The sequence below is a fragment of the Triturus cristatus genome, chromosome 9, assembly GCF_964204655.1.
Source record: "Triturus cristatus chromosome 9, aTriCri1.1, whole genome shotgun sequence".
Classification (NCBI taxonomy): domain Eukaryota; kingdom Metazoa; phylum Chordata; class Amphibia; order Caudata; family Salamandridae; genus Triturus; species Triturus cristatus.
Window position 1 is genome coordinate 717,956,981 of NC_140592.1, and position 16,633 is coordinate 717,973,613.

General features: G+C 45.2%; 1 protein-coding gene across 1 annotated transcript in view; it reads left to right on the plus strand.

Annotated features, from left to right (window-relative positions):
- LOC146798594 (solute carrier family 22 member 6-A-like) overlaps nt 1-16,633 on the plus strand; it is a 315,472-nt gene that overhangs the window by 282,151 nt on the left and 16,688 nt on the right. Inside the window, exon 8 of the mRNA XM_085625902.1 lies at nt 10,337-10,445. Within this exon, the coding sequence (XP_085482028.1) occupies nt 10,337-10,445 (109 nt within the window). The remainder of the gene's footprint in view (nt 1-10,336; nt 10,446-16,633) is intronic.

The window sequence follows — 16,633 nt, forward strand, 5'->3', positions numbered from 1 at the left end:
TTGTCTCCACTCCTGCAGGCCAATGATGGGTGGAGGAATTCAGCTCACCTGTGGCTGGCTGCTGCCAGCCTGCTCACACCTGATGCATGTGATTACTGTGAGCTCTTTTAAGTCCCAGCTCCCTTCAGGCCAAGGTCGGTCATTGTAGCTGTGTACTGGTGAGACCGACCCTTGTTTCCTGAACTTTTGTTATCCTTGTTTCCAGAATTCCTGAGCTATAGATATCCCTTGTGCCTGAATTAGCACTGCCTGCAGTGCTACCCTGTTTCCTGACTTCCGAGCTATATTTATTTTTTGTTCCTGTTCCTGAGCTTCAGCTATTTCTTGTTCCTGATTTCCACTGCTTGCAGTGCTCTCTTGACTCTATGTTTCCTGAGCTGTAGCTATTTCCTGTGTCCTTGAACTAGCACTGCCTGCAGTGCTACCTTGACTCCTGAGCTATAATAATTTCCTGTTCCTGAACTAGCACTGCCTGCAGTGCTACCTTGACTTTTGAGCTTTTGCTCAATTGTTGTTTCTGCTCCAACACAGCCTTCAGTCCTACTGTGCTTTCTTGACTCCTGATTCAACTCTATTTTAATATACCCTTGTAGTCTCCCCTTCTGTATATCCTTTTCCTGTCCCTGCTTTTCTTCCCATTTCATTGGTTCCAGTTCCTAGTTTACAGTCTTTCTATTCCTGCTGTCTTGCCTCTATTACCTTGTATGTTTGTTACCTGCTTTCTGCCAAGTGTGCACTGCGATTTCCTTCCTTTCCTGTTAAGCACTCCTCCTTGCTAGCTCCTTGTCTATTGTGCTTGTGTTTAGTTCTACCCCCTTGCTGTTACTGCCTTGCGTGTTCCTGTTTGATCGCCAGGATCCGTGGGTACAGCTTACTACCTAGGTGGTGTTTCTTGTTCACTGTGGTTTTTGTCTTTGAGTTACATTGATAACATCGCAATAGGTATAAGCTCCATAGACCCTGCCTTTGCATGCATATGCTATATGTGGGTATTTGTAGTCAGTATCTGTAACAGCAATTGAGGGTGAGGAACTTACTGAGCTTCAGTCTTACCGTGTGGAGCTCCTGAGTGCTTTACCCCAAACTCCCTTTATTGTTAATGTTGTTTTATATATGTGTATTCCACATCCATCCTGGGTGTAGTAATTCTGATTGCTGAACGGCCTTGTGAGTGCCCTTCCTTTCTGAGTCTTAGCCATCTTGTTCACTTGTGCATGCTTCTCCTTTGATCCCTTTTCTCTTCTGACTTCCTTTTTGATACTGGGCAGCGCTCTACTTCTCTTTCTGTGTACGTTTTCTAATCAGTTCCCAGTCCTTGCCCAAGTCCTTGACTGTGTTCCCGACATAGTCCCGGACTGTCCCTGACAAGACACTTGCGAGAGGCGAGGCGACCAATGGGGGCTGCTACATGAGAACATTGAGCCTATGATTCGGCACTCGCAATTGGGAAGAAATGACTGGACGTGAGTTCCAATGGACTGTCCTCATGCTCATAAATCTTAAAACTAGTACATGATTAGAACTGCCCAGAGTAGCTTGATTAAATTTTGACTTCAGGTCACTTTGCATGCTGATCGCTAAGCACATTCACATTGCTTCTTTGCATGTGACACTTTAGAGTAGTTGTAGTATAGCTTGTTTAGTGTCAGATATCAGGGCACTTGGCAGTTTAACGGCTAAGAGGCAAGTTAGAGTTCCATATTGGCACAGCTTGGTGTCCCTTCCTGCACATAAACAATCAGTAATGGCCATTTGTAACTTATGTATGTGCTGCTTTGTGCAGTACACATAAAAGCTGCAACTCGTCATTATTAAATGATTGTTCATGTGCAGAAAGGTAAAGCTTCCTGCACATGAACAATCACTAGTGGCGATTTGCTCGTTCTGTGTGCTGTGGAGTGTAGTACACATAAAAACAGCAAAAAACAAGGAGAAATTAATAATTTCTCCTCCTTTTGCCAGGTTAAGACCAGCATTCCCTGGTCTTATTTTTGATGCTGCACCATATTTACGCCACCCTTGTAAATAGGGGTCAGTGTCAAAAAGCAATGGGTGTTGCAGCGGAATGCCCAAATCAATAACCACTGCTCGCCCCTTTCACGCCAAATGCTGCGTGAAAGGAGGCCTTATTCACAGGCAGCGTTAAGCCATGTTAAGTGGCTTAATGCCGCCTTGTAAATAAGGCAAAGGGCTTATCACCACCAGAAAAACACAAAAAGTGATGTTCTGGTGGTGATAAGCTCTTGTAAATATGCCCCAGCGTTTGCACTTTCCTAAGCGCAGTCTCGTGGGAAGTAACCAGCACTGAGCAGTTAGATGGGAATGATATAGTCAGACCTAGCGGAGGGGACGGTATGAAGAAGGAACATGGTCAGAGGGGCAATGAAGTCAGGTAAAGGTAGCAGCATGCATAGCTGCTTCATTTAGATTCACACAAAGTAATTTAGCTCTGTATTGCCTTTGTGACAAGATGGCTGCCCCCGTCTGATGCTCCGTTAGGTAGGCTGCACCAAACTAGTGAAAATAGCATGTTTATCTAGAGCAAATCAGAACAATTGTGTAATTTTATGTATGAATACCAATAGCTACCTTGTAGAAGAGCTAATAAGGAATAGAGGTGATCTGAGTTGCTTATGGTCACAAAACAGTAATAAATTATATAGGCCTGATTGGTTCACTGGGAAAAGTTATGTCAGAGTCCAAGAGTATACTCTTTTTTTATCAGGAAAATGTATGAGAAAACCATCAGGTCTGACATATTTAGTGTGAAAACCATATGCTAAAGCCAGTAGGCCTTTAAGGGTGGGATATTACTATATTGTGGCAAAGCCTATCTACAGGCATTGCACTACACAGATTCTCATAGATTACTGTAATAGGAAAGGGTTTTGGTGTTGGTCCCCCCCTCTGGTATCCATGTCTGATAAATCCTGTGGGTAAAAGATTTGAATTTTGATAATCTTTGTTAAGTCTGTTAGAATGTGTTAAATATTGTTTTGTCAGCTGTCATTTTGTATATTTAATTTTCTGATTGTACGCTAAAGAGTTGCCTTGTGGGAAAACATTTAGTGTGCCTGAGTCAGTTATTGTGACCAATGATAAAGGCAACATGGCTATTAGTTCATTGAGAAAATATATGTCAGATATCATAAGTCTGATCTGTTTATAATGAAAAGTTACAACAAAAGCATTAGGTCTCACCAATGTATTGCAAAAAAGCATTTTTAAAGCCAATGGGCCATTCATAGTAGATTGTCATTTAATACACTGTGTTGAAGGCCACACACATATATTTTGTGACATGGAATCTCACAGATTACTGTACTGGGCAAGGGTTGTTGTGCTAGTTAGCCCAGCTGACAAACACTTGGGGACATATTTACTAGCTTTACAGGCAAGGCAGCAATGCAACGTGCTGCACTGCTTGGCATGAAACAGAGAGAGCAGAAATGTGACATATGCACTAAGATATGGTGCATCTCTGCTCCCTCCTTGCTCTGGCGCACTGTGTGCTGCCTGGCACCAATGCAAGCACCCTTGCACCATGCTGCATGGAGGTTGAGTTATGAGCAGGATTGTTTTTGTGCAGAAAGGGACACCTTCCTACACACACAACAATCCCAAAGTCAATTTCCTTTTTCTCTGTGTGATGCAGTACGCATCACACAGAGAAAAAGGTAGTATCAAGGAGAAATAAAGCTATTTCTCTTTGTTGCGCCTGAGTCTGGGAGCTGTGCCATTTTGGCGCAATCCTAGGTTTACTGGCCTTAGTAAATCTGAAATTGTCTCAAAATCATCCATGAATAGATGCATGGGAACATCCATGCTCTCCCTATGGAATACCTTCCCAATATAAGGTAACGCAAAGCAACGCAAATGAGCTTTTTGTCGCTTAAGAAATCCCGGATAAAGACTTGCATTGCCTTGTGAGGACAACACAAGTCTTTAGTAAATCTGTGCCGTGGATTAAAAAATTTGCAGTATGATAATCATGGTTAGGCTCTTTCGGAGGAGTTGCATAATGTGTATTGTTTTGTCACCTGTAGTTTTGTATATATTTCTAGTTTTATGACTGTATGCCAGACGGTTGGCAGTTTATACGCCATACAGGAGACCCCAGGTGGTTATGATGTGAAGTATGATAATCATGGTTAGGCTCTTTCGGAGGAGTTGCATAATGTGTATTGTTTTGTCACCTGTAGTTTTGTATATATTTCTAGTTTTATGACTGTATGCCAGACGGTTGGCAGTTTATACGCCATACAGGAGACCCCAGGTGGTTATGATGTGAAGTAAATAAAGAAGGCTATAAGCTTGATTAGTTCATTGTAAAATATTATGTCAGATGCCATAGCTCTGAGCTGTTTATTATGAAGTTTCTTATGAAAATGTATGTTTATTATGAACAATTACAACAAAGAATATAGGGTCAACTTGTTAAGTATGAGAATCATATGTTAAACCCAAGTAACCTTTAAGGTTGGGTTGCTATTACATGCACACACACACACACATATATATACACACACACATAGGGCTCTTTGGTCAACCCTCTTCTGTCTGTTGGAATGTCATACTGCATGGGACAATGGGTTAGCCCATGTCCGCCATTGGGTCTATTGCGTTTTGGGTGACAACATTTTGCCTGATCATATGTGCACATCTGCCTGAAAATGAGTGTTCTTCCGTGTCTTGGCTGATGGACCAGTCTGTTTTCCATTCCAATTGTATTTTATTAATTTTAAGAATGTCCTGCAGCTTCACAGGCAGGACTGTGAAGTGGGTGGGAAAAGGTGTGGTTAGCCTTATCGATTGTAAATACCTGCACAGGTAGATTTGCGGGCATTAACAAAATGAAATCCAATCCTCTCTCACCGTGGTAATGGTCAGAAGATTACTCCAGCCAAGTGCTGGTGTAACACCACTTGCACGTTCAGATGGAGAACGTATCACCATGGTTTTTATGGAGTTATACATCAAGGGATTTCTCCACAGCCAAAATGTTTCTCCATGAACAGAAAAAAGCAGAAATGAAGAACATGTCCATTTGCTCATTCAGCAGCCTTCCCAGAGAGCAGTATTGCACGCCATGTGTACTTCTGAAGGGAGGGGATAGACATCCTAAAATGATACAACTAAGGAAGAGGTGAACTGACTTCCAATTCACAACTGTAATCTGTAACCGTTAGAGCAGTGACCAGGAATCCTTCTCCAACTGGAATCTTCACACTAGCCTTATAAATGCTATGAAACAGGTAGAACCGTTCACACGCTCAACTTACTAAGGATACCAAAGGGGATGATGGACGGAGCGCTTGAGCAAATCAAACAGTCACCCCCCAGTCAACTGATCTGGGTTTAATCCATCATCATTCTTTAGCTCACTCCACCACCCCAGTTCAGACATGGCCATATGCAAATCATTCTGACCCTGTGCCTCGTGGCAACAGTCCAGCCCGAACTGCCAAGCCATGTCTTCCCTGGACCGGAAACAAGCATCCTGGGACCGATTTCGGGTTCATAACCCTCATCAGCCAGGCTATCTTGAATCCAGTGGCAAAGTGAGCAAGTGACCCACGTATGGGCATACCCTGCCAACTTAGGGCGAACAAAGCGATACCAAAGGGGAAGATAGACAGAGCGCTTGAGCAAATCAAACACTCACCCCCAGTCAACTGATCTGGGTTTAATCCATCATCATTCTTTAGCTCACTGCACCACCCCAGTTCAGACATGGCCATATGCAAATCAGTCTGACCCTGTGCTTCATGGGAACAGTCCAGCCCGAACTGCCAAGCCATGTCTTCCCTGGACCGGAAACAAGCATCCTGGGACCGATTTCGGGTTCATAACCCTCATCAGCCAGGCTATCTTGAATCCAGTGGCAAAGTGAGCAAGGGACCCACGTCTGGGCATACCCTGCCAACTTAGGGCGAACAAAGCGATACCAAAGGGGATGATGGACGGAGCGCTTGAGCAAATCAAACACTCACCCCCAGTCAACTGATCTGGGTTTAATCCATCGTCATTCTTTAGCTCACTCCACCACCCCAGTTCAGACATGGCTATATGCAAATCGGTCTGACCCTGTGCCTCATGGGAACAGTCCAGCCCGAACTGCCAAGCCATGTCTTCCCTGGACCGGAAACAAGAATCCTGGGACCGGTTTCGGGTTCATAACCCTCATCAGCCAGGCTATCTTGAATCCAGTGGCAAAGTGAGCAAGGGGCCCACGTCTGGGCATACCTTGTCAACTTAGGGTGAACAAAGCAATACCAAAGGGAATGATGGACAGAGCGCTTGAGCAAATCAAACACTCACCCCCAGTCAACTGATCTGGGTTTAATCCATTGTCATTCTTTAGCTCACTCCACCACCCCAGTTCAGACATAGCTATATGTAAATCGGTCTGACCCTGTGCCTCATGGGAACAGTCCAGCCCGAACTGCCAAGCCATGTCTTCCCTGGACCGGAAACAAGCATCCTGGGACCGGTTTCGGGTTCATAACCCTCATCAGCCAGGCTATCTTGAATCCAGTGGCAAAGTGAGCAAGGGACCCACGTCTGGACATATCCTGCCAATTTAGGGCGAACAAAGCGATACCAAAGGGGATGATGGAAGGAGCGCTTGAGCACATCAAACACTCACCCCCAGTCAACTGATCTGGGTTTAATCCATCATCCTTCTTTAGCTCACTCCACCACCCCAGTTCAGACATGGCCATATGCAAATCAGTCTGACCCTGTGCCTCATGGGAACAGTCCAGCCCGACCTGCCAAGTCATGTCTTCCCTGGACCGGAAACAAATATCCTGGGACCGGTTTCGGGTTCATAACCCTCATCAGCCAGGCTATCTTGAATCCAGTGGCAAAGTGAGCAAGGGACCCACGTCTGGGCATATCCTGCCAATTTAGGGCGAACAAAGCGATACCAAAGGGGATGATGGAAGGAGCGCTTGAGCACATCAAACACTCACCCCCAGTCAACTGATCTGGGTTTAATCCATCATCATTCTTTAGCTCACTCCACCACCCCAGTTCGGACATAGCTATATGTAAATCGGTCTGACCCTGTGCCTCATGGGAACAGTCCAGCCCGAACTGCCAAGCCATGTCTTCCCTGGACCGGAAACAAGCATCCTGGGACCGGTTTCGGGTTCATAACCCTCATCAGCCAGGCTATCTTGAATCCAGTGGCAAAGTGAGCAAGGGACCCACGTCTGGGCATATCCTGCCAATTTAGGGCGAACAAAGCGATACCAAAGGGGACGATAGACGGAGCGCTTGAGCAAATCAAACACTCACCCCCAGTCAACTGATCTGGGTTTAATCCATTGTCATTCTTTAGCTCACTCCACCACCCCAGTTCAGACATGGCCATATGCAAATCAGTCTGACCCTGTGCCTCATGAGAACAGTCCAGCCCGACCTGCCAAGTCATGGCTTCCCTGGACCGGAAACAAATATCCTGGGACCGGTTTCGGGTTCATAACCCTCATCAGCCAGGCTATCTTGAACCCAGTGGCAAAGTGAGCAAGGGACACACGTCTGGGCATATCCTGCCAATTTAGGGCGAACAAAGCGATACCAAAGGGGATGATGGACGGAGCGCTTGAGCACATCAAACACTTACCTCCAGTCAACTGATCTGGGTTTAATCCATTGTCATTCTTTAGCTCACTCCACCACCCCAGTTCAGACATGGCTATATGTAAATCGGTCTGACCCTGTGCTTCATGGGAACAGTCCAGCCCGAACTGCCAAGCCATGTCTTCCCTGGACCGGAAACAAGCATCCTGGGACCGGTTTCGGGTTCATAACCCTCATCAGCCAGGCTATCTTGAATCCAGTGGCAAAGTGAGCAAGGGACCCACGTCTGGGAATATCCTGCCAATTTAGGGCGAACAAAGCGATACCAAAGGGGATGATGGACGGAGCGCTTGAGCACATCAAACACTTACCTCCAGTCAACTGATCTGGGTTTAATCCATCATCATTCTTTAGCTCACTCCACCACCCCAGTTCAGACATGGCCATATGCAAATCAGTCTGACCCTGTGCCTCATGGGAACAGTCCAGCCCGACCTGCCAAGTCATGTCTTCCCTGGACCAGAAACAAATATCCTGGGACCGGTTTCGGGTTCATAACCCTCATCAGCCAGGCTATCTTGAATCCAGCGGCAAAGTGAGCAAGGTACCCACTTCTGGGCATACCCTGCCAACTTAGGGCAAACAAAGCGATAGCAAAGGGGACGATAGACGGAGCGCTTGAGCAAATCAAACACTCACACCCAGTCAACTGATCTGGGTTTAATCCATTGTCATTCTTTAGCTCACTCCACCACCCCAGTTCAGACATGGCTATATGCAAATCAGTCTGACCCTGTGCCTCATGGGAACAGTCCAGCCCGAACTGCCAAGCCATGTCTTCCCTGGACTGCAAACAAGCATCCTGGGACTGGTTTCGGGTTCATAACCCTCATCAGCCAGGCTATCTTGAATCCAGTGGCAAAGTGAGCAAGGGACCCACGTCTGGGCATATCCTGCCAATTTAGAGCGAACAAAGCGATACCAAAGGGGATGATGGACGGAGTGCTTGAGCAAATCCAACACTCACCCCCAGTCAACTGATCTGGGTTTAATCCATCATCATTCTTTAGCTCACTCCACCACCCCAGTTCAGACATGGCCATATGCAAATCAGTCTGACCCTGTGCCTCATGGGAACAGTCCAGCCCGACCTGCCAAGTCATGTCTTCCCTGGACCGGAAACAAATATCCTGGGACCGGTTTCGGGTTCATAACCCTCATCAGCCAGGCTATCTTGAATCCAGTGGCAAAGTGAGCAAGGGACCCACTTCTGGGCATACCCTGCCAACTTAGGGTGAACAAAGCGATAGCAAAGGGGATGATAGACGGAGCGCTTAAGCAAATCAAACACTCACCCCCAGTCAACTGATCTGGGTATCGCAACTTACTAAGGAGGCTGCAGTGTTCTTCATTTAAAGACCACGAGTAGATCCAGAGACCAACACTCATTTCTGCTGGCTCGCCTGAATAAAACCAAGCCTTTTGGTTTGCATTTTCAAGTGAATGAGGCCACTGATGAGCAATCATGTGACGATGCAGTGAAGTATATCATAAAGACGTTAAGTGGGTCGCTTCTACTGTTCTAATGGTTTCCTTCCAGTCATGGCAAAGATACAATATGGATCTTGATATAGGTCACTATAGGGTCCCCGACTTTTAGCCTCACCCAACTGCTATTAAGGAAAGGCAAAAAACCACAATCCTTACAAATGAGAATGCCAGAGGCTTGCATTATGGAAAAGAACCCCCAGGCAACAAAGATAATTTTTTTGCCCCTGAGTAACATTGAAGTAATGTTAATACATTTTAAAAATCCAATATTATTATTACCACTGAACATTCAATACTCAATTTGATCACATCAAATAACATCAACACACATTTTTGTTTCTGTCTTCCCATATTCTGAATAAGAGCAGTTTCTTTGATTTTTATTAAAATGCTTGCTACAGTTTCGTGGTGTTTTGAAATAAGTCCCACATTCCTCAGATCCTGTCTACTATGATTCAATTACAATAGGCCCATGATGGAAGAAGTGGCTGTTTTAAGAACTGTAGAATTCATTTTAATTAATCATGGTGTCCCTCTGCGGGTCTGAACATTTTGCATATTATAAATGTGAGACTGTGCACACGAACCACAGGGATACAGTTTGACATGTAATCCAGAAATATCGTCTGTAACAGCCAAAACACATTTTAGAATATGTTCACCAGATACATGTATGCAGCTGTACATGTGCTGAGAGCTACATAGAGGAATCCAGAAATTACACCAGTCTCCAGTGGCACCTGAATCAGGGGTGTTGGAGGTGCTGCAGCATCCCATAAAACCTGGGTGGATAGACTGAAAATCAACAATGAAGGGGACGTCAAAGTTTTTTTGAATTCTGGAAACATTTTTTGTGTTTTATAAGAAACAAACATATCCCTTATGCTTTCAGATGAATGACATTACTGGAAAAGACCCACTTAAAGCATTTTTCCACCACCACAGTCAATCACATTCAGCATCAATTGATAAAAGGGTCTTATGGTAACAGTGCTCTGGATGCACCCCTTATCGAGATCCCCAACATTTTTCATCCCACTTAAAGCACTGCGTATGAAAGACAATGTCTGGTAATGCTGACCTATATAAACAAACCATGTAAATGCAAGTGTCAATGACTTGAGTGAGGCTCCTAGAAAGGTCATTGAATACTTACTCATGTCTTCATAAAAGCTCTCTCATGTCTTTTTTCTAGAAATGCAGACACTACGCACATCGTTGGCGGTCCTGGGGAAGGGATGTCTGGCATCCTCCTTCAGCTGTGTCTTCCTTTACACCAGTGAGCTCTATCCCACCGTCATCAGGTTTGTCATTTTGTTGTAACATTAATTAGACCCTACTGGTGCTACTGGTCCTCCATGACTTTCATGGATTTTGTTATTTCTATAGAGTATATGTCACAATAATCCTGTCCAGAAAGACTGAAGTGAAAATAGAGATGATTGTGGACCATCTTGAAGCCAGAGGCTAAGCAGAGGATGCACGTTGTTAGGAACTGGATTATTATTAGGAGTGGGCAACTGCCCACTTCAAAGAATAATCACAACCCTTGTCAGGGTGAACCCTCAAAGTCACAAAATCAACCTGAGCTCAACCCTCTGGACTGGGAACCCAAATCACCCTTGGCATTTTTGTTGAACCAACATCCCCGGGTCGGGGGTGTGCAAGTGTGAAGTACTGCTGCTTTTGTTACTGGGGGTTGATATTGCAGCACCAGCTGAAAAATCAGCCCCAGTAACAAAACTGCACCCCTAACTCTGTAAAACCGGCCCCCACCCTTCCAGCCTCCTGGGAAATGCGCAATGGCTGCTATGGCCAGTCCGTCCCTGCGTCTAGAAGCTATGGTACAGAGGAGACAGGCTGAACTCAGGGTTATGTTTATAATTTTATGTAGTACCAAAACAGTAATAAATTAAAAATGCAAAACAATAAAAATTCCAAACCAAACTAGATAAATCGAGTAAAATATAATATACAAAAGCACACCAAAATAACAAAAATTCAATAAGGGCACAAGAGATATGAGTTATTCAACACTTTATGTACAAATAGCACCAATAAACAAAAATCACCAATGATTGTCCATGGTTGCAGTAGATCTGGACCTAGGTGCGATTTAAAAGCGGCTGCAATGGAGCACTGGTCCCCAACCAGGTTCATACTGGTCAAAGATTTCACCTTAGGACGTGTACCCTGGTTTAGAGTTTGGTGGATGTGATACTCTGTCACAAACATGATGGATGCCCTGTCCGCAGTATTACAGGTGAAGAATAGCCTATGGCATTTTTGATTCGGGGGACTGAATATTAGCGCCCATCCACTAAACCTTAAATCAAGTATTTAGTCTTTTAAATCCCTAACAATAGGAATAATCTTCTGCGGGCCCTAGGAACTCTTGGGAGACACTCAGAGACTCGCATAGTGTCAAGCAGAGGCCAATCGCAGAGTCCAGTCCGGGTCCAGTGGCCATTGATCAGCTTTGCACTTGCAGGAAAATGCATCTTAGAGCTCGTTGTCTCCCTGTACCCACACCGGAGGTCAGCCAATTGACTCTTTGAGTCCACTTCTTTGCCCTTTGTATAAGAGGGAGCCGGCCCAATTCTTCAGGGGTCCTCTCAGCTCATAGACAGCAGGTCCAGACCTTTCTTGATCTTCTCAAAATAAAGAGAGAGGGACCAAACAACGAAGGGGAAGGGTACCAACAATGACCAAAGTCTTAAAAAGAGTCCCCTTCAGGTAAGTCTTATACGCAACACTTCACTTTACCACACACAACCTTTATACACCAGATAGATGAAAAAAATAAATGAACAAAGAGGAAATGTAATCAAACAAATAAGTAATAAGAATAAAAAACAAATGTATTCACAACATCATTTGGAGCATAGTATACAGAAATATTTTATCTAGTTGTTGTAATCCTAACATTAAAAACAGCAATATTCATCAACATACAACAACCTGCAATACATCAATTAAAAATAATTCAGTTTAAAATAAACTAAATAGATATACACAATTGGGAACACAGCAAAGGAAAAATGATTCCTATCATTAAGAAAACACTACATTAGTTAGATACAAATCAATTTTTAACTACTGAAATCATTGATCCAACTTATTCCATTCAGTACAGTTCTCTCCTCCAACTTAATGAGGTTTTCTTTTCTAAGAGCATCGACGCGTTTCGGTGGGCAATCAATATACAGCCAACACCTTCTTCAGGAAGACAACCTATATTCCCAACAGCATTATTAAAATCTGAAAGTCTAGGGCAGAAAAGGCCTCCAAACGTGACTATAAGCAAAGGGCAGAGAGGCCTCCAAACACGACTGTAAACAGATATTTAGACAGCCAGTTTCTATGTCCTATTATAAGATCCACTAACGTCACTCTATAGACACTGGTTAGTAGTGTTCGGCCACCGCAGCAAATTTTGAGACAGCCAATCTCTCAAATAGTCCACTAACTAGTTAGTGGTGTTGGGCAGCCCCAAGTCCTGCAAAGGAAGCCCCTCTTAGTGGTTATCTCTTATTTTGACCCGGGAGTGAAGCATTCACCGTAAACATATTCTTAATTTCAATCAGCGCGGTCAATGAAATTCCGCGTTGTGGTAAACACAATCCACTTCGGGATCTCTTATTCTGACCCGGAAGTGAAACATTCACCTTGAATGTATTCTTAATTTCGATCAACACGATCAATAGAGTCCCGCGTTGCGGTAAATACAATCCACATCGGGATCTATATCTGGTTGTCGTCAATCACGGGACCAACGCCTCCGTAGATATACAAGAATTGATCTTCCACAGGTTCAGAAAGTGTTCTGAAGTGAGTGCCTGGAGGTGCCTCATTTATTCCTGGCAATAGCTAGAGGGTGTGGGTTTCATCTAGGCACTTGCTAGCCAATAGGGTAGAAGTTATCAGGCCCTGATTTGCCTGCATTTGCAGTAGTTCCTGTATGCCTTACTGCAAGAAAGCCCAAAATGTCATGTCAAGGCATTTTCAAGATGGCAAAAGTCTTCTGTCACGCTAAACTTGGACTCTGAGGGTGTGGATGTGATTGGGGATTGTACTATGGTAATTCTAGTGTCCTCCCACATCTAACACTAAAGTTTAGTTTGAGGCAAGGACTGCAACTTCAGCAAACCCAGACAGAAGTCTGGTAGTAAAAAAGTAGGGTCCTTCAGCAACCAGACAGGTGATACACAAGAACTGTCTTGGCATCATGTCCTCTCCTTTTCATTTGTTCCTTATGTGTTACATGTTGCTCAATAGACCTGCAAAGCTGGATTTGCAGCCTTGCTGTAAAAATGAGGCCCACCATGCATATTTTATGGAATTCAGAGAAGTCCATTCTGGCCATTCAGGTGAGCCTATTGTTTGCACCTGATAGGCATTTTCTACCCTTTTCACACCTTTTCAAGGCTATTCACTGTCTCAGTTCTGGCAAAGGATTATCCCAATTTGGCTTCTGAGAGTTTAGGCAAGTAAAGTGTGACTTCTAAAAGTTCGTTTTTCATATTCTTTATTATAATCTGACATCACCGTTAAATTGGATTTATTAAAATAGCTGTTTATTTTTCTATAATATCCCTTTCCTGAGTTAGCAGTACAGTTAGCAGTATTAGTATTTAATCTGCACTCTAGTTTTCTACATAGGACAGACAGGACTACCACAAGGAAAATAGCCTTCTGGCGCCTTGTGACTGTAGGGACAGAGTAATATAAATTTTCTAGATGTCCCGCTTTCTTTTCCATACTATGTACCCTACCATGTGGGCTGCAAGGCTTACATATGGGTGACCTATTCATATTTAATCAGAATGTAGAGACCTGTCTAAGGGGTATATTTTGACAGGTGCAATTCTCGTTTACATTGCAGCAGTCAGGCTACACAGGGTAATCATGTTTGCCCCACCACTGTAGGGGACTGCACAATAGTTGCTGTAGTCTATAAGTAGCATTTAACTTCCAGGACCTAGTTACTTTGTACCATACACTAGGGACTTATAGACAAGTTGTGCTAATTAAGAGTATACCAATTCAATCACGTTTAAAGGGGGAGCACAGATATGTTATTATTTACTGGTTAGCAGAGGTAAAGGGCACAGAGTTCTACAGACAGAAAAAACATAGGGGCCTGCCCAGTGGGGCAGGCCTCTCAATTATATCTATGCCCTGCCAGGCTTAGGATGGCTTCATAGATATGGAGTAATGCAAGGCAGCAGAAAGCGCTGCCTTGCCTTACTCTGCGTCAAGGAGGCGTTCCATGGGCTTTGCAGTGGGTGTTCCCAAGCAACAACCATAGATTTTGACGCTGCCCCAGATTTACAAAATCACATAAACTTGGGGCAGTGCCAAAACCTTATTCTTCCCCAGAGCAGGCGTAACATGGAGAAATGTTTTTATTTCTTTTCGTTTTTGCTCCATCCTTGTGTGCTGCATTGTGCAGCACACATAGAACGAGGAAAATGTTTCCCAGGATTCTTTTTGTGCAAGAATGTGTCCTTTCCTGCACAAAGCAAAACCAAAGGAAATGATGGACGGAGTGTTGAACATTGCAAGCACTCACCCCCAGTCAACTGATCTGGGTTTAATCCACCACCATTCTTTAGCCCACTCTGCCACCCCAGTTCAGACATGGCCATATGCAAATCAGTCTGACCCTGTGCCTCATGGGAACAGTCCAGCCCGAACTGCCAAGCCATGTCTTTCCTGGACCGGAAACAAGCTTCCTAGGACCGGTTTCTGGCATTTCAGCCGTCTTCAGCCAGGCTTGCTTGAATCCAGTGGCAAAGTGAGCAAGGGACTCACGTCTGAGCATACCCTGCCAACTTATGGCAAACAAAGCAAAACCAAAGGAAATGATGGACGGAGTGTTGAACATTGCAAGCACTCACCCCCAGTCAACTGATCTGGGTTTAATCCACCACCATTCTTTAGCCCACTCTGCCACCCCAGTTCAGACATGGCCATATGCAAATCAGTCTGACCCTGTGCCTCATGGGAACAGTCCAGCCCGAACTGCCAAGCCATGTCTTTCCTGGACCGGAAACAAGCTTCCTAGGACCGGTTTCTGGCATTTCAGCCGTCTTCAGCCAGGCTTGCTTGAATCCAGTGGCAAAGTGAGCAAGGGACTCACGTCTGAGCATACCCTGCCAACTTATGGCAAACAAAGCAAAACCAAAGGAAATGATGGACGGAGTGTTGAACATTGCAAGCACTCACCCCCAGTCAACTGATCTGGGTTTAATCCACCACCATTCTTTAGCCCACTCTGCCACCCCAGTTCAGACATGGCCATATGCAAATCAGTCTGACCCTGTGCCTCATGGGAACAGTCCAGCCCGAACTGCCAAGCCATGTCTTTCCTGGACCACTCAGACGTGAGTCCCTTGCTCACTTTGCCACTGGATTCAAGCAAGCCTGGCTGAAGACGGCTGAAATGCCAGAAACCGGTCCTAGGAAGCTTGTTTCCGGTCCAGGGAAGACATGGCTTGGCAGTTCGGGCTGGACTGTTCCCATGAGGCACAGGGTCAGACTGATTTGCATATGGCCATGTCTGAACTGGGGTGGCGGAGTGGGCTAAAGAACGGTGGTGGATTAAACCCAGATCAGTTGACTGGGGGTGAGTGCTTGCAATGTTCAACACTCCGTCCATCATTTCCTTTGGTTTTGCTTTGTTCGCCATAAGTTGGCAGGGTATGCTCAGACGTGAGTCCCTTGCTCACTTTGCCACTGGATTCAAGCAAGCCTGGCTGAAGACGGCTGAAATGCCAGAAACCGGTCCTAGGAAGCTTGTTTCCGGTCCAGGGAAGACATGGCTTGGCAGTTCGGGCTGGACTGTTCCCATGAGGCACAGGGTCAGACTGATTTGCATATGGCCATGTCTGAACTGGGGTGGCGGAGTGGGCTAAAGAACGGTGGTGGATTAAACCCAGATCAGTTGACTGGGGGTGAGTGCTTGCAATGTTCAACACTCCGTCCATCATTTCCTTTGGTTTTGCTTTGTTCGCCATAAGTTGGCAGGGTATGCTCAGACGTGAGTCCCTTGCTCACTTTGCCACTGGATTCAAGCAAGCCTGGCTGAAGACGGCTGAAATGCCAGAAACCGGTCCTAGGAAGCTTGTTTCCGGTCCAGGGAAGACATGGCTTGGCAGTTCGGGCTGGACTGTTCCCATGAGGCACAGGGTCAGACTGATTTGCATATGGCCATGTCTGAACTGGGGTGGCGGAGTGGGCTAAAGAACGGTGGTGGATTAAACCCAGATCAGTTGACTGGGGGTGAGTGCTTGCAATGTTCAACACTCCGTCCATCATTTCCTTTGGTATCGCTTTGTTCACCATAAGTTGGCAGGGTATGCTCAGACGTGAGTCCCTTGCTCACTTTGCCACTGGATTCAAGCAAGCCTGGCTGAAGACGGCTGAAATGCCAGAAACCGGCCCTAGGAAGCTTGTTTCCGGTCCAGGGAAGACATGGCTTGGCAGT